General features: G+C 34.8%; 1 protein-coding gene and 1 pseudogene across 2 annotated transcripts; both read left to right on the top strand.

The window, feature by feature from the left end:
- The first annotated feature begins 15,052 nt into the window (after positions 1–15,052).
- Positions 15,053–20,653, top strand: LOC147482935 (telomere repeat-binding factor 1-like). The gene is made up of 7 exons (XM_086575822.1): positions 15,053–15,202; positions 15,352–15,531; positions 15,645–15,853; positions 17,417–17,501; positions 17,821–17,904; positions 18,726–19,076; positions 20,252–20,653. Exons 2-7 carry the CDS (start codon positions 15,382–15,384, stop codon positions 20,264–20,266), a joined length of 894 nt encoding a protein of 297 aa, XP_086431948.1. The 5' UTR covers positions 15,053–15,202; positions 15,352–15,381; the 3' UTR covers positions 20,267–20,653.
- Positions 20,654–20,786: 133 nt separating this feature from the next.
- Positions 20,787–23,037, top strand: LOC147482934 (cytochrome P450 71B37-like; annotated as a pseudogene). The gene is made up of 2 exons (XR_015203711.1): positions 20,787–22,155; positions 22,281–23,037. The product of XR_015203711.1 is annotated as a cytochrome P450 71B37-like (transcript).
- Positions 23,038–23,652: the final 615 nt, after the last annotated feature.

The raw sequence follows: 23,652 nt of genomic DNA, 5'->3' as shown, positions 1-23,652 counted from the left end.
ATTTTCGGGCCGAACTCGGTCGGTGTTTTGGGCCGTTTCTAATATTATTGCTGGGGGCATCCATTGGACTTAAAATAGATCTACATGGGTCTTTCAACTTTTTAGACTTTTCGGGTTCTAAGTTTTGGGCTTTGGCGGTTAGGTCCGAACCATTACTTTAGTCATGAGCCTATGAGCCATGCACATTGACCTTAGCCATGAACCATGGCTATGACCTCGAACCTGAACATGGAAACGACAGTTTGACTTCGACCATGATGGTTGACTTTGACTTTGACCAGAGTTGACTGTTGACCATTTGACCTTTTAACTCGGATTATGATTTGGGTTATTAAGGTAGGTCTAGGGCTATTAGTATACTTGACTTTAGGCTAAGACCTCTATATATACGTGTGTATGTGTATTAACTACTATGTGATTTTGCAGTATTTTATGATATGCAACGTTATGACACTAAGACATCTCTGAAATTAATAACGCGTCAATAAAAAAATACAGGAATCAAAATACTCATTCGTTCTCTGAAATGATACATAAAATAAAGTTCAATAATGCGTAAATAAATTTACCGCACTCTTTTAGAACTCCACGACTCAAGTTTTGGAAATTTTAGTTTTATGACTGTTGATGTCATATGTTAGGTGGGCATTTATTGAATGTGCCATAAATGGCGGATTAAGCGTTATATAGGGGTATTCATTGAATGTGCCATGAATGACCCGGGTATTCATTGAATGTGCCATGAATGACCAGATTGTTTGGACTGCCCTAGAGAGGAACTAAGGTATTCGCCTTGCGGGTTAGTGGTATTAATTTGATTATGTGAGTGTTTGGGTTTTTTTTTTAATACCTAATATAATATATATATACATATGATATATAGAAGTTCTAACTTTCTTTTTGCGGGGAGGGTAGGACTTAATAACATTTTGTCTTGAGGACGGTCCTACCCTTATCTGGCCAGTGGATATCGGTAAGTTTTAATTCAATGGTTTAGATATTAAAAGGAGGTATTATAATGAGTTATATAATGGAAGTCTTGCTTGGGAAGAAATTATGCCGGTTAAAATGACGGAACTACCTGTCTTCCAAGCTGTGAATGATTGAGTTATGGGATAAAATAAAGTGATTGTTTGGATAATTAAAATATGATAATGTTTATCTGTGGTTAGTCTACTCATACCAGCAAATTCCATTTTGCTGACCCATGTTTGCTTTGTTTTGGCAACGTGGGTGTGTTCTTGGGAACATAGGTGGAAGGCAGTGGAACCGCGGCGTGTGATTGGGATTCTCGCCTGGAGCCGTCTGGGAGTTTAGTTTATTAGGTCTGATCTTTTGGGAGGATGTAATAACGTAGGTTACATTTTTATATGACATGAGAATACGATGTTGGAAATTGTTATTCTTAAAGTTGTTTATGTTTGTATTGGGATGGAAGAAAGTTTTTAATAAATTGATAGTTGAGGAATTTGGAGATTATTGTTGTTAAGTTGATCCTGTTGTGAGGTGGGTTTTAGGTTTTTACATTTGTTGTATCCCCCCGCCATAGCCTGGGTTTTTAGACAATTGAACAAAGTGATGGTTGAGATATTTATATTTCAATTATTCATTTATTTTAATTGTTTAGAAAATCGGGCTGTGACAACACCGCCATGTCGTTTTGTAGTGTTCTCAAACTACACGACCATGTCGTTTGATAGTGTTCCCAAACGACCCAACCATGTCGTTTGGGCTCGGGATTTGCATTCATTCATTTTGCATCCATTCATTCATTCATTCAATCAATCAAGTGTTTTGTATTCATTTTAATCAAGTGTTACCTCATTATTTAGGTTTGCATTTTGTCGTCGACGATTTCTCGACATTTCATTTGCTCGACTTGTCGCATCTTCAAATTCTTCACCTTGACCTTCAACATTTTGTTCCACTTCTTCACTTTCAACATATCTTCTATTTTCTCCTTCTCTAATGTGTTGTTCTTATCTAATTTGTTGTTCTTCTCTAATTTGTTGTTGTACCTCAAACATTACCTCAAATACTTCTTCTTCATCTTCATGTTCCATTTAGAGAAACTTAAGTATGTAGAGAAACTTGAGTATTCTATGTAAACCCTAAACTCTAAACTGAGTGAATGAGTATTCTATATATATTTGAAATTTTGATATATTTCGAATAATTGAGTGAAATATATTTGTAAACCCCCCAAACTAGTTTATTATTTACAATTGAATAAAAAAAAATAATAACAAGTTTAGATATAAAACAAATTATTATTTTAGATTTGGATAATTAAGTGAAATATGTTTGAAATTAAATTTTTTTTTATGTCGGTATGAAATTTATAAACCCTAAACCCTAAACCCAAACCCCAAACCCCCCAAACTAGTTTATGATTCAAAATTTGAAAAAGAAAATAATAAATAATAAGTTTATAAATAAAACAAATTATTATTTTGAATAATTAAGTAAAATATGTTAGCACGAAATTTGTAAACAACTCTAAACCCTAAACCCTAAATCTCAACCTAGTTTATGATTCACAATTTTAAAAATAAAATAAAAAATAACAAGTTTAGATATAAAACAAATTATTATTTAAAATAATTAAGTGAAATATGTTGGTACGAAATTTCTAAACCCTGAACTCTGAACTCCAAACCCCAAACCCCAAACTAGTTTATGATTCACAATTGAAAAAATAATAATAATAACAAGTTTAGATATAAAACAAATTATTATTTTAGATTTTATAGCATGTTTGATTACATGTTTTAACTTGGTTATAAAGATACTATGTCACGAAATTTCTAAACCCTGAACTCTGAACTCCAAACCCCAAACTAGTTTATGATTAACAATTGAAAAAATAATAATAATAACAAGTTTAGATATAAAACAAATTATTATTTTAGATTTTAGCATGTTTGATTACATGTTTTAACTTGGTTATAAAGATACTATGTCATAACAGATAAAGAGTGCATAGTGCATGTAGTTTTATTGATGTAATTGTGTTGTTTCTAACCCAATTTTTTAAATCGGATTTCAATTTTTCTAATTCAATTGAAATCGTTTGAGTGCGTTTGGAATCGTTTGAGTGCGTGTCCACGTCGTTTGAGTGTACACTCAAACACGTGACCAAGTAGTTTGAGTGTACACTCAAACTACATGACCAAGTCGTTTGAGTGTATACTCAAACTACATGGATAAGTCGTTTGAGTGTTACTCACACTAACACTCAAACTACGCGGCCATGTCGTTTGAGTGTATATTCAAACTACGCGGCCATGTGGGTGTACACTCAAACGACATGGCCGCGTAGTTTGAGTGTTAGTGTGAGTAACACTCAAACGACTTGGCCATGTAGTTTGAGTGTAACTCAAACTCAAACTAACACTCAAACGACTTGGCCAAGTCGTTTGAGTGTAAACAAAACAACCCGGTGGGTTCGTTTTGGCGATACCGGTTGAATTGGTTGCTGGGCTTGGGCTTTGATGGCAAATTTATAAAATTTCTTTTTTTTAGGGGTTACCCAATCCAATTTGATGAGTGCCCGATGGAATCACCTAGTTCTATTGCCAATTTAATGGATTGTTTTTTTTTTAAGTGCATGTCCAAAGGAAATAATACAAGTCCAATTGTCCAAATATCCATCAAGTCCATACTCTCAACATTCATTCATTAGAGTCAAGGTATCTTCCCACCTCAAAAGCAAGGAAAATCATGATTAAAGTTTTTAGAATCGATCATGGAAGATGGAGGAGAGGAGGATTTTTCTTGTGAAGATTATAAATTAAAGGTGTTTAAATTAAAATAATTTAAAGAAGATGGCGAGAAGTATGGAGAATTGACTTATCATGTGATTCAAACTACCATTAATAGAGAATACTTCAATTGTTAATTCTTATATTTACTTTGATTCATAGACAAATCAAAGTGAAAAATCAAACTTTGATCCCTAATAGAAATTTCTAAATCTCTAAAAAAACAATTCTACTAGCATCAGAAATTAAATTAGCACCTCATCTCTAGAACACTTCTTCAACCCCTAGTTTGTTCTCCACTTCAAACTATTTTGTAGTTGAAATAAAAATCAAACTTGTTAAACTTGAATAAAGCAATTGAATCTTCATTAATTTATTAATGGAGTCATCCTCACATGGGTTTACCAACCCTCCACAAGAGAGTGGTTAACTCATGGTCAAATAATTACAACTACTTAAGATGAAGACCATAAAATAAAAAGAAGAGAATTTATTTGAAAAAATAAAATTTTAATTCCCCAAACTACTAAACATGAACTAAAATTACAACTACTTCCTACAAAACTGACAAATCTCATATTTTTCCATTATAAATTTTTGTAAACAAACACTAGCAAAGTGTAATTTTCCAACTATAAATTTGCATGGCAAATCTCTAGTGGAAAAACACTGACAAATCTCAAAATTTTCCGCTAAAGGTGGCAAACTAAACAAACACACCTTATTTCTTAATTTGTGTCGAATTAGAATTAGAAGTTGTTTCTATTTTGCATTGCTTATAGTCCAATAAACCATATCTATAAATATGGCTTCTCTAGTATTTTGTAAAGGCATCTCCAATGGAGAGTATAAACCGTATAGAGTGGGAATTTTACACTCCAAGTGTCAAAAAAAATTATTTCCAATGGGGGTGTTATACCGTAGGTAATAGACTATTAGTTGATAGAAATCATAGACGAGGTAGGGAATTTCCCATCTCACTATTAGTTGATAAATATCCCGGGCGACACTCAAACACACGTTTGAACTTAAGTTCATCTCACACATCACATTAACTCACGTCTGTTTTATTTTTTAAAGATTTTTTAATGTTCGCGACGGCCAAAGACCATCGTTTATGGGCCGTCTATTTTAATCATTCACGGACGTTACTTGGAGTGACATGCCTTTTATTTTCTTTTTAGTTAAATATATTTGCAATGGATTTTGACCGTTGTTTTTTCAATTTTACAAACTCATCAACTTCTCTGCATTGGATACCATTTTGGAAGTGGAAACTATTAGTGTGTAGTATGGGTCATAAAATCCTAGTGGCACTTAGCTTCTTTGGCGCTTCTGTGGAGGTGTATATATCCACTCTCTATTGGAGATGCCCTAAGAACCAACTCATTACGATTATTATATGTTTTGATCTATGTTTAAGAATGAAGTCTCTCAATTGAGTTAGCTTTGTTATTATATGTCTTATTTATACTCTAAATCTTCATCTTCTTTTAACATATTGTTTTAATATGTCTTATTTATATTGTTTTAAGCAGCGTAAGTCGATTTTTTGTCAAAATAAATTTTAGTCAAAATTAGTCAAACCAAGTTTTGGGACAGTTTCATTTTGGCCCTTGGATCTAAAAACCCTAAGCGCCCAATGTTTCCCAGAATGATGGGCCCAATTAAAATAAGGCCCTGATGGCTTTGAGTTGCAGGTACACTAAACTAAGGGTGTCGATAGGTACCCATTTAACCGGAATCGGAAATGAAACCGTAGAAAAAAATGATGGTTCCGACTCTTATTTTTAGGAACCGTTTAAAAATAGTTACTAAAAAAACCGGACCATATAGAACCGAAAAAGAATGGTTTTTTAAACAAAAAAACCGGACCAGAACCGGAACCAAACGTTATCGTACTTTTAATATAAAAATACAAAAATATAAAATATAAAAACTCAAAACGTTCATTTATATATTACAAAATGGTATTTATTAGTGTAATATTGATAAACACGTAAATGTTACATTATTTACGCACAATTTTATATTAGTTAGTCCATTTATTTTATTTGTTTGATCTAATTAGTGTGTTTTCGGTGATTTTGTAGGAATTGAAGTTAAGTTGATTAAATGTTTAGAAACTAACAAAAATGCATGAGTCCGAGATTTGGTTGGCTAACATTGGTTTTACTATTCATTGGAGATGTCCCGAAAGAGCATTGGTGAAATGGGTTATTATTTGCGTTTGGATCGCTGGATGGGCCTTTGGTTGGGTTTGTGATATTGGGCCCAACTAGGTAAAAGATGACACAAAAGAATTAAAAGGATATGGGCCCATGGACTTAACTAGCCACGTGACTAACTTGATATAAGGGTGATAAAATGGCGGGCGGGCTAGCCTGCCCCTCAAACCATAAAAGCATGATTGAGGGTTGGGTCAGCCTGCCCCTATTTTGTATTGAGGGCCGGGTCGAGTAGGGTTAAGAATGAAAACTCAAGCCCTTAACCCGCCCCTCAGCCCTCATTTTTTAGGGCCAAATGAGGGCCGGGTCTGGCCCAATCTAATTATACTTTACTAGTCTATTTTTTTTTTTTTTTGTGATATATATATATCATACTTTGATTATGATTATCAATTTTAACTAAGTATACAAAACTAATTCTTATGTCTTTAGAAAAAAAAAAAAAAAAAAAAAGATATAGATGGTTGAAGAGATGATATTCTTAAAACATCTATATTTTTCATATTTAACTATGTTGTTAAGTTGGATTTGTTTTTATGTATGACTTATATACCTATCATTAAATCAATTACAAAAGCGCATATGTTATGTTATGTTCTAATTTATCTCCTATTGAGAACTAATTTAATAATTTTTTTTTTTATACAATTTAGATAATTATAGTATAATACATAAATACTATTGAATAGCCAATTGAGAGACTTATTGACTATTGAATATAAATGAAAATATAATAGTCATAATGAGTTGGTTTTTACAAAATACTATAGAAACCATATTTGTGGTTTTAAAGAGAGGAGATTTGTGTTGGCGAGAGAGAGATCGAGATATTTTGTTGGTTGTAAAGAGTGAGAGATGAGATTTTATTGGTGGAGATGGAAATGGAGATTATGTTGGATTAGGAAAGTGAATATGAAGATAATGTGATGAAATTGAGATGGATAATGAATTTATATTAGACAAAATCTTCAAAGTAAAAAAGACCGTGCGCTCTTAAAAGTATGATATTCTAGAAGGTTTTATTTTTTAAGTCTTGCTTTTACATGTATTCTCTATTAAAAGTAAACTTTTCACTTTGTCGTGAAAAACATTCTCGTGACATAAGAGTTTTAGAGAGGTTATAGTTTGTTTTTTTGTTTTTTTTGTTTTGTTTTGGTTTTTTTTTTTTTTTTTTTTTTTTTAGTAGGGGTATTATATTTTTTATGAAATTGGGATAACAATAAAAAATCAATATTGAAATTACTTTGGCTATGTTTGATTAATTTTATTTTTTTGATACATGATGACACCGCCATTGAACATACCCTCTACAAAAAAATTTAATGTAAATCCTAGATTGGACAGAGTTAGATAATTCAATGTTATCTAATATCTTCAACTTCCCAGATCCCGTGAAGCTAATTGTCTCTTGGTCGACTGCTCTTTTACTACAAACTAAAAATATCCGATGTTTGTGAAGTGTTGCATCATATTCACATATTATTAGCTGACAATATTTTTTTATTATTTCTAGTATGGGTATAACCTTTTGTTATTTCCCGTATTTAAAGTAACTAGCCGCCTTATTAACAATCTCACTTAGACTTGCATCTAGAAATCCGGCATAAAACTATATATCTATAACAACCCCAATTTTTAAACAACATAAATTAAATTATTTGATTGAAAATAACTATTATATTATGAAGTCTAGCTTATTCTAGAATTTGTTTAGCTATTGTTGATTTTCAAAAAAAAAAAGTTAATGTTTTTACTTGAATTGTTTGTTAGAACTTATGTGGGTATTTTATAATCATTTTGGGCTTGAAAACATTGTTAAAATGTACCCATTCATATAGGTATGGACCTTGGGTGTTTTTAGACCCATTGGAGGCCCATAGGTTACCTTAAACAGACTTAAAACATGGAATAAATAAGAGCTGCGAATTTTCTCTGTAAAAATATGATTATTCAAAATCAAAACCCTAGCCTCCAATAAAAAGAAGGGGAAGAGGAAGAAAAGAGAAAAAAGGGGACGCAAAGTATTGGGCTCACCGCACTATTGATATTCATAGTTGTTTACATCTTGTAGACTTAATAAGGTGAGTTATATTTATTTCTTTTATTGTTTCCATAGAAATAGGATATGTTGTTTGTTATGTGTGATCATATGGATTGTATATTGGGAGGATAAAGTCATTAATAAATTGTATAGAGTTTTGTGAAGAAGATGAACAGTTAACAGTAAACACCATTCTAGAAAAGTTGTCTGCACAGTCTTTTAATTCTATTCAAATGGAGATCTTTCCGCACACGGATGTCTCTCAAATTTAATCCATAGTTTCCTGACACATTGTAGTCTGACATATTAAAATTTTAGACAGATCCAACGGTTGGATTTCTGTCGAGGTGCGCATAAGCATGACAGGTCCTAGTGTTTCTACACCAGAAAAACTGCAGTGTGCAGTCTTTTGTTTCTTCTTAGATGGTGACCTTTCCGTACTCGGATTTGTATGAAATTTAATCTATAGTTTCCTGACACATTTTAGTCTTCCATATTAGATTTTTAGATTTATCCAATGGCTTGATATCTGTCGAGGCTTCCATTAGTGGGACTAGTCGTAGTAGAAACTACACCAGAAAACTGATGGGTGCAGTCCTTTGTTTCTGTTTAGATGGAGGTCAACCTATTATTGGATTGACCTCAAATTTAATCCATAGATTCTTGATATCTAGTTAAATGACATATACAAATTTTAGGCAGATCCAATGGTGGGTTGTCTGTCAAGGCACGGATTAACAAGGTTGTTAGAATTAGCTCAAGTTTAAAATAGATATAGTTGGGTGGTTACATGATGGCATTAGATGGTCAGTGGTTATTATACTTTCGATATATTCTTACTATCGTGAAAATATTGGTGTGGAATGAAAATATATCTATATGTTTTATTTTATCGCGTGATTATTAAAATATTTGGAGAATTGGTTAAGAGCTACGTAAGGCTTGATTCTAATCTTAAAAGATTGGATAATGTAGGTTCTTTTATGTACAGTGCAGATCACTATATCTATAATATATATATTAGTTTGTGTGATAACTATGTGATTGTGTTAGAAAGTAATCTTGTTTGTTTTGATACTACATAAATATATATGTGTGAGATAGAAGTTGTATATGAATATAGACTTTAGTATATGTAGATCCGTTTTTGGACATTAGTGTGTGTGGACTTGAATTTGGGTTAATGAACTATTTGTTTACAATATTGTATATATGAGTGTGGTTATGTAAATTGTATTTGTTTAATTATAAGTCCGTTTACATTAAATGATGCTTAAGTGCTTGATTTGCCTTGACACGTGAAAATGACTCTCTACATGTGTGGTCCTGTTTTGACATGAGTAATGCTAGTATAATTATAAGTGATAATAATGTTTTAAAGTGTCGCCTACATCTTTAGAACTCTCCATGCCTCGATTTGGTAATGAGATATTATGACTTGTGATGTCATGTGATAGATGGGTATTCATTGAATGTGCCATGAATGACCCAATAGTTTGGACTGCCCTAGAGAGGAACTAAGGTATTCGCCTTGCGGGTTGGTCGTATTCCTTGAATGTGGCGGGAATGACCCAAGGTATTCATTGAATGTGCCATGAATGACCTGATATTTTGTTATGCCCAAAGGAGGCTTTGTGATTATGTGTATGGAAAGCCCAGAGATGGCTGTGACTCACAAGTTACGAGTTTACAAGATAAAAATATGTTTCCTGGAGGCGATATCCCGCTTGGGACATATGTCTTGTAGTGGTACTCGGTGTGAGTGAGGCACACGGATATGTGTGATTTGGCAAATGTGTGTAGTGCAAATCGTGGAGTAGGAACTAAAGGTTGGGCTGTGTCTTTGAATAAATGAGTCAACGAGATAATTAATAAGCAAAGTAAAATATTGATTTTACGTGTGATGGAGTTATTGCATATGATGTATATGATTTCTTATGATAAATGCTTACGTGGTTTGTATGAGTTGATACTCACAAGGGATGAATGTACTCCTTGGTTGTGACTTTTCCTCGTTCTCATAAGTAGACGAGTGATACTAAAGTAAAAGTATATGAATTGTGTAATGTTATGGATATGAAGTGTAACGGTAAATAATATTAGTAAATGATTGTGATTTCTATGTGACGCGTGAAATGACTATAACTTGATATGTTATTACTGAAACTATTAATGACTTGTGATAGTCCGAGATCTATGGTTATGCCTTTGAGAAACTTTATGACGTAATGATGTCATATGAATGACTACCCTTGATGAAGGTATTATGATAAGTGGTATTCCCGAATAATATGGGACGAACCGGGTAATATCAATTAGACTTAATTGTCTTAAATGAGGTTTGGTTATGAATGGAATTTTGGCCGAGATAAATCATTTTATTGTGATGTCTAACTCGTTTTGCGGGGAGGGTATGATCTATTAATCTTTTTCTGCGAGGGACGTAAATATCCTACCCTAAGACGACGTGTTGGCTTAAAGGTAAGGTATACCAAACACATATTTAATTAGGTTGTCATATGTGCATTTAATAAATGGAATGTAAGTGATATTGTATTGTGAGTTATTTTGGAAAGTTGGAATGACGAGTACTGTTATATGAGATTCTTGGAATTTGTATATTGGGGGTGAAATCTTACTTGGGAAGAAACTACACGCCGTTTTTGGAAAACGGAACTATATTGTCTTCCAAGTTGAAATTGTTTGAAATGTTACATTTATTCATTTAAATGATTATTATATATTTTGTTGTTAGTCTACTCATACCAGCAAATTCAATTTGCTGACCCATGTTTGCTTTGTTTTGCAACGTGGGTGTGTTCTTGGGAACATAGATGGTGGAGTGCAGTGGATAAGGAGACGTGATTTGGAGTTGCTCTTGGAGTCTTTTGGTTTAAGATTTTCTGAAGAGTGGGTTAGTTTCTTTATAGTTTAATAATGTAATTTAAGGATTTTTTTCCTTTTCGTTTCTTTTGATTTCAGTTTTTGTATATATCGTGTTTGATAACAGTGTTTTGGGTTTTGTTTCACCTCGGGTTTCCAGATAATTAAATATAATTGTTTTAAATATTGTCTGGAAATTTGGGGTGTGATAATATCCTACCCATTCTTTGTAATATTTAAACTAAGTACGAAATCAAACTTTATTACCTTTTTTTTTTCCAACTGACACACTTGTTGCTGATGGTTAGCCTACTTCGCCAGCAAATGTGCCTCTCCATTGGACATCCTATTGATCCACTTAAACTTACAAAATGAGAAGGATGTAATCAAATTTAAAACAGAGTCTCTCAAGCTTTCTAGTAGCCATGAACAAGTAGGGCTATTAAACACTTTGATAACCTCTGTACAATCTCCTTCCAAAAGAACAGCAGTCCACTCGGAAGCTCTAGCAAAATTGCTACCTCAGCTGCCACCATTTAAGCTTCTTCTGCTGGCCTGGCTTTGAATCTTCTGGTTCCTGCTTCTACTATCTTTCCTTCGTTGTCCCAAGCCATGGTTCCAGCTGCTGCCCATCCTATTGTAGGCTGGAAGGAGGCATCAAACCTGATATTAATACATTCATTAGGGATTATAGGAAAAATAGAATAAAAAACAGCTTGTTCAGAGTAAGAAAATTGAGGATTAGGGTTTAGATGTCCAGGGTTCCCTATTGCAAGGGCTGTGTAGCACTTTTCAGCCTCCACAGTACTTCTCCTGATAGTTCTCTCCCAATTAGGCCTTATATTTTAAACTTAATTTGTTTCATTCAATTCCTTGTAATCCATATGTTGTATAACAAGTAGCATGCCTTCGTCCCAGCTTGGTATATCTCTTTATTCTTGCTATGACACCAAGTCATGAACTTAGTAACCCAAGTATTTGCCTTATTCTTGCCTTGACTCTCCATTCTTAGACCCAAACCCGATGAGAACCACATAGCTCTTGACCATTCATAGTCAAATAACAGGTGGCCATAAATTTCTAAGGTCTTGAAGCACAAGGGGCAGGAAAAATCACCAATCATATTCCTTGTTGCCATCCTATCCCCCATGGGTAAGACATTCATGAAAACTTTCCATAAGAACAATTGGATATTGGTTGATAGTTTGGCTTTCCAGATAAGCTTAAGAGTGTGGGAGTTGAAACTGGAGCTCTGCCTTACATCTTTTACCTTAGTAATAAATTTGTAAGCAGATTTCACAGTGAACCTCCCATACTTGTCCTCACTCCACACCATTTTATCCTTGCCAATGCTCAAAGGTCTTATCAAAACTTCTTGGATCCTTTGAACTAGAAAGGGAGGGAAGAGGGATGCTAGTTTTGCCTCATCCCAACCAATCCCATTTGTTTTAAACAAATCAGCCACATGGAGGCCATTCAATCTGGTATCCTCCACTCCTAGCTCCCTAAAGTCTTAGGTCTTCCATTACATAAGACCCAAGGATCATCCAGGACTGAAGTGGAGGTTCCATTGTGAATTCCCCAAATCAAACCCCCACTAATGAAGTTAAAAGTTATGTGTATGCCTTTCCAAAAGTTGGAAGCATACTCAGGAGGCTTCAAGATGTCTCCAATCCAGTTTTTTCCATAAATACCTGCTAAAGTTTTTGTTCATATAGAGTTTATATCAGTAGCTGCTTTCCAAGAGAGTTTGGCTAGCATTGCCAAGTTCATATCCCTCATATTTTTTAACCCTAAGCCTCCTTCAAACTTGAGTTTACAAATGTGATCCTACCCAATGGTGTGGACACTTTTAGAGTATTCAGTGTCATGCCAAAAGAAATCTCTACAAGCCTTGTCTATCTTATTACAAGTAGACACATGAAGCATATACATGGCCATAACATACAGGGGGGTGGCTTGTACCACATATTAGATTAGAGTTGCCCTACCAGCTTGAGATAACACCTTAGCCTTCCACCATTTGATCTTATTGTGAATCTTATCTACCAAATTAAATAATCAAAGTTCTCAGCCTTTTAATTTATGAGATAACATAATAGGGATACCCAGATATTTATCTTTTTGGTCAAACAATATCATATTTCAGAACTTCTTAAGCTTGATTTTATTCCTAAAGTTAACATTCCTACTAAAAAACATACTAGATTTGGCAAAGTTAATTAGCTGACCAGAGACTGTACAGTAATCTTGGATGATGGTTTTTAGATGTCCCCGATCCTCAAGATTGTCTCTGGTGAACAAAATCAAATCATTTGCATAGAGGAGATGAGTGATATGAGGAGAAACTCTCCTAATCTTAATCCCATGGACTTTCTCTTCCATCTCAGCTTTAGCAATCATCCTGGATAGGGCCTCAGACACTATAATAAAGAGATATGGGGAAAGAAGATCCCCTTGTCTGAGTCCTCTTTCAGGGATAATATTGTTTAGAGAATACCATTAAGCAAAACTTGGAAATACATAGTAGATAAGCATTGATGAATAAGAGTTCTCCATTTTTTTTATTAAAACCCAGCCTATCAAAAAATTTATCTATAATGACCACTCAATCCTATCATAGGCTTTGGCCATATCCATCTTTAAGGCAACCCAACCATGATTATTAGATTTCATGTTTTTCATGTTATGAAACAAATCACAAGCCAAGCCAGTATTATCTCCAATATTTCATCTTTTTTTTATGAAATCCCCTTAGAAGGGAGAGACTATTTTATTCAGGTGACACTTAAGCCTATTGGCTAATTTGTTTGAAATAATCTTACAACAGAAACTGCAAAGACTAATAGGCCTAAAATTTGTCATAGCCTCGAGATTACTTACTTTGGGAATAAGAGCAATAAAAGTTTCATCAAAGGTAGGATTAAGCACCCCAGTAATGAAAAAAAATCATTCACAAAGGCAGAGATACTTGTTCCCACTATGTTCCAAGTATTTTGATAGAAGCATATTTGGAACCCATCTGGCCCAGGGGCCTTCATGCTTCTCATCTTCCTGACCACTCTCCAAATATCCTCATTAGTAGGAACAACAGTAAGGATATTATTCTCCCTTTCAGTAATACAAGGTTGAAACAAGTTGAGAATACTCTCATTATCCTGAGGGTGGTCTGAACTGAATATATCTCTAAAGTAGGTACTAATGTTAGCACCCATTTTAGCTATCCCCAAGCTCCAACCCCCATCATTCTTTTTGAGCTTCTCAATCTTGTTTTTCTTATTCTATATATGGTGGAGAGATGGAAGAATCTAGTATTTTTCCCTCCATCTTTCAACCAGTGAGTAATGAGTTTTTATTTCCAAAAACTATCCTCTTTTGCTAACCAATCAAACAACTAAGATTTAAGCACCTTAGCTCTCTCATAGTTGGTTGGAGAAAAAGGTTTGACCAAAATATTTTCCAACTCTTTTTACACTTTTTTGATATTAGTGAAGATATTATTAAACACTTTTTTATTCAAAATGGTTAGATGTTACTGAGTAACTTTAAGCTTAAGAATCACATTAACATTAGGCATATCATGCATAATAGATTTCGAAGTAGTATCTATAACAGGCATGCAAGTACTATATGAAAATCACATATTATAAAATCTAAAATGTTTTTCATGCTCAGTTCTATTATCATCATTTTTATTTAGATTGATCATAATAGACAGATGGTCATAGGTAACATTTACTAGATTATTAACTTGCATATGAGGAAAGGCTAGGAGCCAGGCATCAGTTGCCATAGCTCTGTCTAATATTTCAATAATATGATCTTGCGGGGATCTATTATTGCTCCAAGTATATTTTGAGCATTTATATCCCAGATCAATAAGACTAAGGTCATTAATCAACTCATTAAACTCTAGCATGTTTTTATCAAAAATACTTTTCCTCCCTATTTTTTCTTCTAGGGATGTGATAGCGTTAAAATCCCCAAACAGGCACCAAGGTCAAGGATCATAAGGGCCACATCCCTTAGCTCATTTCAGACTTTATGTCTATTACATGCTAAAGATTCTCCATACACAAAAGAGAAATACCAAGAATATGTACAATGATAATTCGGCTAGTCCTTTTCAGCTACCCAAGCCCATACATCCTGGGCCCAACCCAAACAAACGGGCAACAAATTGGCTGAACCAACAACAATTTCTCTCTCCAAATTATTTCAGCCTAAAAAAAAAGGGAAAAACCTCTCCAACCAGATCCAGTCAGCTTTTTAACATGTGAATCAACGTAAGCAAAATTCAGCTCCCCTCTTTATTTTGTTTCGTTAATTATGTTTTCAAGGGTTTATTATGATTAATTGATTTGTTATTTGTGTCTGATTGGATTTGAGCTTGTAAGATAATATTTTGATAAAAGGAAAGAAATTTTATTTACAGGACACTTGGTTTGTTAAGATTGTCTTCTTAATGGGTGCTCCAAAGCAAAAATGGACATCGGAAGAAGAATCAGCTTTGAAAGCTGGTGTAGTTAAGCATGGGGCAGGAAAATGGAGAACAATACTTAAAGACCCAGAATTCAGTGCTATCTTGTCCTCGCGTTCCAATGTGGATCTAAAGGTATTATTTCTTTATTTATTTATGTCGTGTAATTTCTACAAGTAGTTCTCGTTCTCGTTACAATATGATGCCATTCACTTTCATGGTAATGTATTATCACAATTTTTTAACAGGACAAGTGGAGAAACATGAGTGTGACAGCAAACGGATGGGGGTCTCGTGAGAAGGCCAGGTTAGCACTCCGGAGGAGTCAATATATCTATAGAAGTGATGAGGACACGTCTGCTAGTCTAGAGTTAGATAGCGATGATGAAGAAGTTAAGTCTCTGACAACTTCTAATGGACTGTTGCAGATTGCTGCTCCAAAGCAACCAGTCTCTAGGTTTGTCACTTTGTTCATTATAAGTAATTGTCGTCTACACTTCATATGTGGAAGTCGGAGGGACTAACAAGACCAAAATAAACTGTTTTGTCATGAAATGGAAATGTTACATAACAGGGCCATAGTGTTACGAAATTTAAAATTACCTTTTGTAGTTGCGATAATTTGTTGTGAGGTGTAGAAAGACGATAGATTTCACCCCTGATCATTGCTGGTTACTTGGATAAGCACGAATTAGTGTGGCCATGCTAGTTGCATTTTGTTGGATATCGTAGCATTTATATGCAGTTCATTGAAGCCAAATTAGAAAATAAGGTGTTTTGGTACCAATTAGAAAAAAATGAATTGCAGTGTTTTGCTTTATGGATCATTAAGCCTCAAAGTTTTATGAACACGTAATAAAATACTATGCAGAGGTTTGCCAAGGTCTACTGCATAGGCTAGGTTCACCCCTTGTGGGTAGGGGTTCCTTGGGGTCACCAGTAAAATGTTCGACAAAGAAGTTTAAGGAGTTTTAGTGAGAAGTTTAGAGGTTTATTGTGTAGGGTTTAAGTAGTGTTTAAACCCCTCTGTGTAGGGCTTAACCCTGCAAATGAGGAGTTTAGAGTGCGAAGAAGTTGAGAAGACAAGGTTTTACTGAAAGGGTTGTAAAATAGAAGTATTTAGAATTTTAGGGTTTGATCTATATAATCAACTGCTTCTCTTGCAACTTGCAATTCTATCTACAATTTAACTAGGTTAGGGTCAGTAGCCAGTTGGGTTGAAGTTCTAACCAAGGCCTACAACGTGATTTGGATCACAGTCCGCTATTTTGGATATCGGACACTGAAAGAGTGACAGCCAAGATTAATTTGAGTGAGTCTGTTAAACTCATGTTTTTCCCATTGAAAGTAAAAATAATTGCAGTGTTTTTCTCTATGGATAAAATTTTAAGCGTTTTTAAAATGTGTGCAAAGTGCTTTTAACAACGTTTTGCAGTCAGAGGCTCGCCAAAGCTTATTGTGTAGGCTAGGTTCACCCTTAGTGTGCAGGGGCTCCTCCTGTTATTAGGATTCTTAAATTTTTCAAAATAAAATCCAATTTTATCTTTAAAACAAAGTAACCGAAGCTTATGGACTACTACAAGTCTACAACATTCTTAGCCCGTCATAGCAAGGACCTACCTAAGGCCAAAGAGAGAAGCACCGCATTACAACATCAGACACTCGTAACACAAGTGAATCCTATTTGTTGCACATGAAAACTTGAAAAAGCACACCCCTAAATCAGTAAATCTTGGACAAGCACTTATATAATCAAAAAGTTGTTCTTTGATCTTGTCTATAAGTTTACGAACCTGTGTTTCTGGATGTTTGAACACCCCTCTTTCGTTCCATTGTTTCTTTCTTCTATTGTTTTAGGATTGACTTATATGTATTTATACTTGTAAGCTATGAGTGTTGATTGCGTTACTGCTTTTCCCTATTGTAAATGTATGTTTTTCATTCTTAACATTGTAGAAGCCTAACATGTTTTTTTAGTTTAATTGTTGGTTGCACATGTTGACGTATGTCTCATGGTTAGGCTGGAGAATCTAATTATAGAAGCTATAAACAGTCTGAAGGAGCCTAGTGGGTCTAACAAGAGTAATATTGCTATGTACATAGAGGTAAGCTTTCTTGTATTTTGGAAGCATGCTTTGGATACTTCTATTCTTGTCTTACTTGAAGAAAGAAGATAACAGTTCACTTTATTTATAATTGCCTATGTTCCTCTAGGCTATTATTTAGGGCATATGTTTTTCGCTATTATAGTTTTTGTGGAGTTTTCGTGTTCCTCCACTGGTAAAAAGTAAATGTGGTTTTTCCCCAAAGTAAAACTTTCAATGTTACCAAGAGAAAACATTCAAACTTTGCAGAAGCTTTTCCAAAACATGTGATGTTCAGAGTTTCATCTTGTTCACAATGTTCCCAATTTTTCTTGTGCAGGATCAATACAACACACCTCCGAACTTTAAGAGGATCTTGTCACCAAAATTAAAGGCTTTGGCTGCAAGTGGTAAATTGATTAAGGTACTGGTTTTCATATTTATTAATCTGGACACTTCATATCACTTGAACGTGATTGTTTTCAACTTTTCCACAAACTTTTTAGAAAGAAAAGAACATCCTCGGAGTATCTACATTCCATATCCTTTAATTAAAGGTTAGATAGATTTCAATGCAGAGAGGTTTTTTTAATTTTTAAAAAATATTTTTTTCAGTATGCAGTTTTTGTTTTGATACTTTGGAGGTTTATTTTCGGTATGTGTCAATAGTAGAGGAAAATTTGGGTTGCACAAATTAAGACCCTAAGGCCATCTGATGTGAGCTGCACATACACAGTATGACTATACTTCTTGGCCATTACTTAATCCGAAAGGATAGCACTCTAGGTTAAATAAATTTTATTAGAGTTTTTCCAATATCTAGTTATAATCTGTTAGGTTTGTGATTTTTCGTCCTTTTTGTTTTAATAAAGACTTTCTGTTTTGGTATGCCACCAAACTAACTTGTAAGTTGTAATTTATCTACTAAAGGAAAAGAGATGATTTCTTTATGAGTATTTTGGGTGAAAATTTCATAACATTGTGGCCTTTCTGAGTGTATTTTGTGCTACATCACATTGATCAATTATTTTATTTATGCTGTTGATATTATCATTTTTCAGTTGTTTTCAACTTTCAAGGGTCTTCAAATGAAAATTTTACAATTTCTCCCTAGAAAATGTTCACCCAATGTGAAGCCTTGTTGATGCTCTTTTTTTCTTGTCTTTTGTTATGGACATCGTTGTGGTATGCCTGTTCAATTTTTTTAAGCTTGTTGATCCTGTTGCTGGCCTTTTCATATAACAGGTGAATCGAAAGTACAGGATTGCACCGATTGCAGCTTTCCCTCAAGTAAGAAGAAACCCTGGGATGCCGGTCCTGGAAGGAAGGCATAGAGATTCAATTAGAGCTGAAAAAGATGATATCCGTAATCTTATGAAATCCCAAGTTGATGCTGAGCTGGCCAAAATGAGAACTATGAGTGTACAGGAGGCTGCTGCAGCTGCTGCCCGAGCAGTTGCTGAGGCTGAAGCTGCAATGGCTGAAGCTGAAGAGGCAGCTAAGGAGGCAGAGGCAGCAGAAGCTGATGCAGATGCGGCACAAGCTTTTGCTGAAGCAGCAATGACGACTTTAAAAAACAGATACTCAACTAATCTGGTAAAACAAACTTCCTTTAACATCCCTGGTGTTATTTATTTATATCCCTTATTTTCCCCACATCTAATATAGGGTGTATTGTGAAACTTATTCCTGAATCATGATAGGAGCTTAGGACATCGGCACATCTTTGTATGATTCTAATTTCTGAGGGCTACTTTTTTGAATATTTGGAATTGTACCTGCATAAATTCATACTTTAATGAGAGTGTATAGTGGTGTTGGTATTATTGAAAAAAAAAATGAGAGTGTATCGTGTGTCTCATGGAGTTAATTGTCACTTATGGCGGTCCGAAACGGACTAACGTTTAGACAGATCTCTTGAGGCGAAAATGCGAAGCCTTATTTAAATGGGTGCATACACTTTGCATATGTGCATAGATGTATGTACTTATCATTCATGGCATGTTTAATTGTTTATCCTTCTTTTGTTTTTACCTGCTTCATTGTGGATATTTTAAATTTATTTTTGAAACATTTTGGGTGAGATCAAACTTGATTTTTTCCTTTTTACATTTGACCACTTGACCACTAGTCCACTACTACATGATTTATCTTATGTATCCTTTTGATTTTTGGATACACTGGAATGCTTCAAAGAATCCATGGTAGACACCAGAAAAAGAAAAAGAAAAAAGTCTGGACCCTGGACCATCAGCATAACAAACTGCTTGTCTTATTTCCCCTCTAAAAATGATGATATCCGATTGTTTTTAGCACAGCCAGCTCATCTTCCTTTAGTGGAATTAAGTGTAACCAATTAAGTCTAATCGGCTTCTTTTCGGTTCATATGATCTTGTTAATTGTATGCAATTTTTATTATGATTATGAATTTTGGGGTTTCATCAGCATTCTTGTCAGAAAAGCTTTTTGCAGTAGGTCTTGGGTAGTTGGGTGTACCAGAGGAAAGTCTGAAGAGACTATAAAGAACAAAAACATCAAGGAGATATAAATTTTCGAAAAGAAGAAAGGAAAATTCGAAGCTAGCTAGGTTGCCAAGATTTTGATCTATTTCGCATTCATCTCAGTTCTCAGTTATGATTTGTTTGTTCTGTTTCCTAAACACAACAATAAGAACCTTAAAAATACACATTGCAATTTGCAGTTTTACACCAGTGTAAATAACTTAACTATCCTCTTATAGATTCTGATTCATGTTATGCATCTGTATGCAGATGGTTCATGGGTGACAAAGAAATCGGAGATGGGCAGATGGTTAATGGGTGACTGAACTCAGAAACGGATTTATTTGTAGTTCGATGAAGTATGACGTTTGCTTTATCTGCTTTGACCGTGTATTTCTTCCTTCTCTGGGTGTGCGTCTGTATATTGTAGCTTTTTATTGTAGTGTTGGTCCAGAGCCGATAGTTCTGATAAAGTTGATAAGTAGTCCAGGAATAAAACAAAAATAGGTGTTTACCTTGGTGTGGGTTGAAGTTATTCTATCTATTGCTGTTGTATTCTACTGACTTACAGAGAGTCTATGTAAGTTATTCTAACTATTGCTGTTGTATCCCATTTATTTTGTACGACCATTTGAAGAAAATCCTAATGACCATAAGTAGAGTTTTATGACCTCCGAAATGTTTGTAATATCATTTTAGAATAGTGAAAGATATTTATGGATTATCGATTCCAAATTGCTTTTGTAATGGATTATTTGAGCGTAGCATTGTGCCTTCCAGACTTCCAGTAGTGTTGTTAGCATCTGCTGTCGAAGTCACACATGTTACATGTGTGGAGTGGGGAAGACTGGAAGTGCTTTAATATGTGTTTGATTTGACCCGTGTTTATTGAAGGAGGGCCTAACGCTATATTAAGTTAGCACGCATGATACATGGCTAATTAAGAATGCAAAGAAATTAAGAAGTATACTTTTGATGTTTATTTGTCCATTTATCCGTTAGTATTATAAGTTGTAGGCTGTAGCTGAAGAAATAAAATGCTGATAATTTATGTTTAGAAAACATTCATCTACCATCTATCAGCTTGTCCTTGAGGTCTTCTATTATTTTTCAGGCATAACTCATGATCTGTTATTTACTGCATACATTGAATAAGGGCCAACAATCAATAGATAAGGCCTAAGGGTACTTGTTTATTATTGATAATAAACCCATGCACATATGCACCCTATTTAAGTTAGAGGATTCACCCTTCGTGCACATTGCATTGAGAACAAGAGACAGTACTCTAATGGATACATTCAGCTCTTCATATCCTTTTTACCTTCTTCTTCCTCTACTTCTCCTTCCACTATTGCTTTCCATGAGAAAGAATAGAAAAGGTCTTCCACCTGGTCCTCCTAAGCTTCCCATCATCGGTAACTTGCACCAACTTGGAGACTTGCCTCATCGTTCATTATGGAAGTTATCCGAGAAGTATGGTCCAATCATGCTATTGCAATTTGGCCGTAAGCCAACATTGATAATCTCTTCAGCAGAAATTGCAAGTGAGATATTGAAAACACATGACCTCAACTTCTGCCATAGGCCTTCCCTAGTCGGCCCAAAGCGTCTTTCTTACGATTGTCAAGATATCATTTTTGGTACCTATGGTGAGTTCTGGAGGGAGCTGAGAAGAACTTGTGCTGTTGAGCTATTTAGCTTGAAGAGGGTGCAATCTTTTGGGTTTGTAAGAGAAGAAGAAGTTGCAATTCTGGTGAAGTCTATATCTGAAACTTCAGGTCCTATAAATCTTACTGAGAAGTTGTTTTCGCTTACAGACCGTAGTGTGTAGAGTTGCTTTTGGAAAGAGTTATCAAGGAAGAGACTTTGATGTTGGTAAATTTCATGATGTTGTCTATGAAGCGATGAAAATGCTTGGTAGTTTTGCTGCAGCAGATTTCTTCCCATATTATGGGTGGATCATTGATGTGCTCAGTGGTTTCAATTCAAGACTTGAAAAGCTATTTCTTTCATTCGACACTTTCTACCAAAAAGTCATTGATGAGCACCTCGATCCTGAGAGGAAAAAGGCAGAGAAGGAAGATATTGTAGATGTCTTGCTTGGGTTACAATCTCATGATCAATCTGGCGCAACTCGTCTTACTATTAGTCAGGTCAAAGGGATCCTAATGGTACGTAAGCCATCTTTACGTACATTTTGGGCAAATTCACTTAGGTAGCTCCTATTAGATATAATTCCTACATATTACAACGAAACTGATTTGATTTATTCGTTTGCATCTCTTGTAAATATCAGAATGTATTTCTTGCTGGAGTAGAGACAAGTTCTCTAACAATGGTGTGGACAATGACAGAGCTCGCCAGAAATCCTAAAGTAATGAAGAAGGTGCAAGAGGAAATCAGAAATTGTGTAGGGAAAAATGGGAAGGTCGAAGAGAGCTATATTAATCAACTTCCATATTTCAAAATGGTAGTCAAAGAGACTCTAAGATTGCATCCTCCAGGACCTCTATTAGTACCAAGAGAATGAGTCAGTGTAAGATCAATGGATATGATGTATACCCGAAAACAAGAGTCCTAGTGAATGTGTGGGGAATTGCAAGAAGCAGTGAATACTGGGAAAAACCTGATGAGTTCATCCCAGAAAGGTTCCAGAATAGCTCCGTTGATTTTAAAGGACAAGATTTTGAGTACTTACCCTTTGGGTCAGGTAGAAGGGCTTGTCCTGGAATGAACATGGGAGTTGCAACAATGGAAGTGGCATTAGCAAATCTTCTCTATTGCTTTAATTGGGAATTGCCTAGGGGAATGAAAAGTGAAGATGTAAACATTGATGAGAAAGCGGGTATTTCTATCCATAAAAAGGTTCCACTTCACCTTGTACCTATAGACTACAATTGGCAATGAAAAGAGAACTTTGGGTAGAGAGCGTTCGCCTGTTCTTACTGCTAAAGTCTTGTCTCTTTATATTTCCAAATGTAATGCTAGAATGGGATGTAAGATATATAGTGTGCCTTGTGAGTGGTACAATAATGTAAGTGCATTGAGCAACAGGTTTGTTGTACCTTTTAATTTCCTGCCATTGCTAGTAGATAATTCATTTTATTTCTCTAGTATCTGTAAGGTTGTTTGCAGTTTTCCTAAAAAGAACCTCCACAGTGTCGAATATTCGACTATGCTCTTTCTCATCTGAATTTCACTTTGAGTGTAAACTTAATATGATGAAAGCTAATCAACAAGTAACCCAAACTGTCATAATGCATCGTAACAAATGCAAGTAAAATGGGAGATCAGAGGCTCCTTCAAGCAATGGGCAGAGGATCTAAACCCGCTGTTCGTGCTATGTGGACAGGACATGCTCAAAGAACTTGCAAATCTGCTAGGAGCGAAAGAACTTAACATTTGAACAATAAGTGTCTAGTCCAGATTGTGGTCTAATCCAGTAGTCGTTGTTTTGAAAAAATGACAAGTCATATGTTTTTAACTAACTAGAAAAAAATAATTATCTATACGACAACTATCAACTATTGCCCATCAAAAACTTTGCCACAATTATGAAATCTTTTGGTGAGAAAGTTGGTTCTGTAGCAGGTGGTGTGTGACAAATTCAGTTCTTTTTCTTTTTGTAAGGAGTTCTGATTATAACGTATAAGCCGGTGGCACTCTAC

The sequence above is a fragment of the Coptis chinensis genome, chromosome 8 (genome assembly GCF_015680905.1).
Source record: "Coptis chinensis isolate HL-2020 chromosome 8, ASM1568090v1, whole genome shotgun sequence".
Taxonomy (NCBI): Eukaryota; Viridiplantae; Streptophyta; class Magnoliopsida; order Ranunculales; family Ranunculaceae; genus Coptis; species Coptis chinensis.
This window is presented reverse-complemented; position numbering and strand designations above follow the sequence as displayed.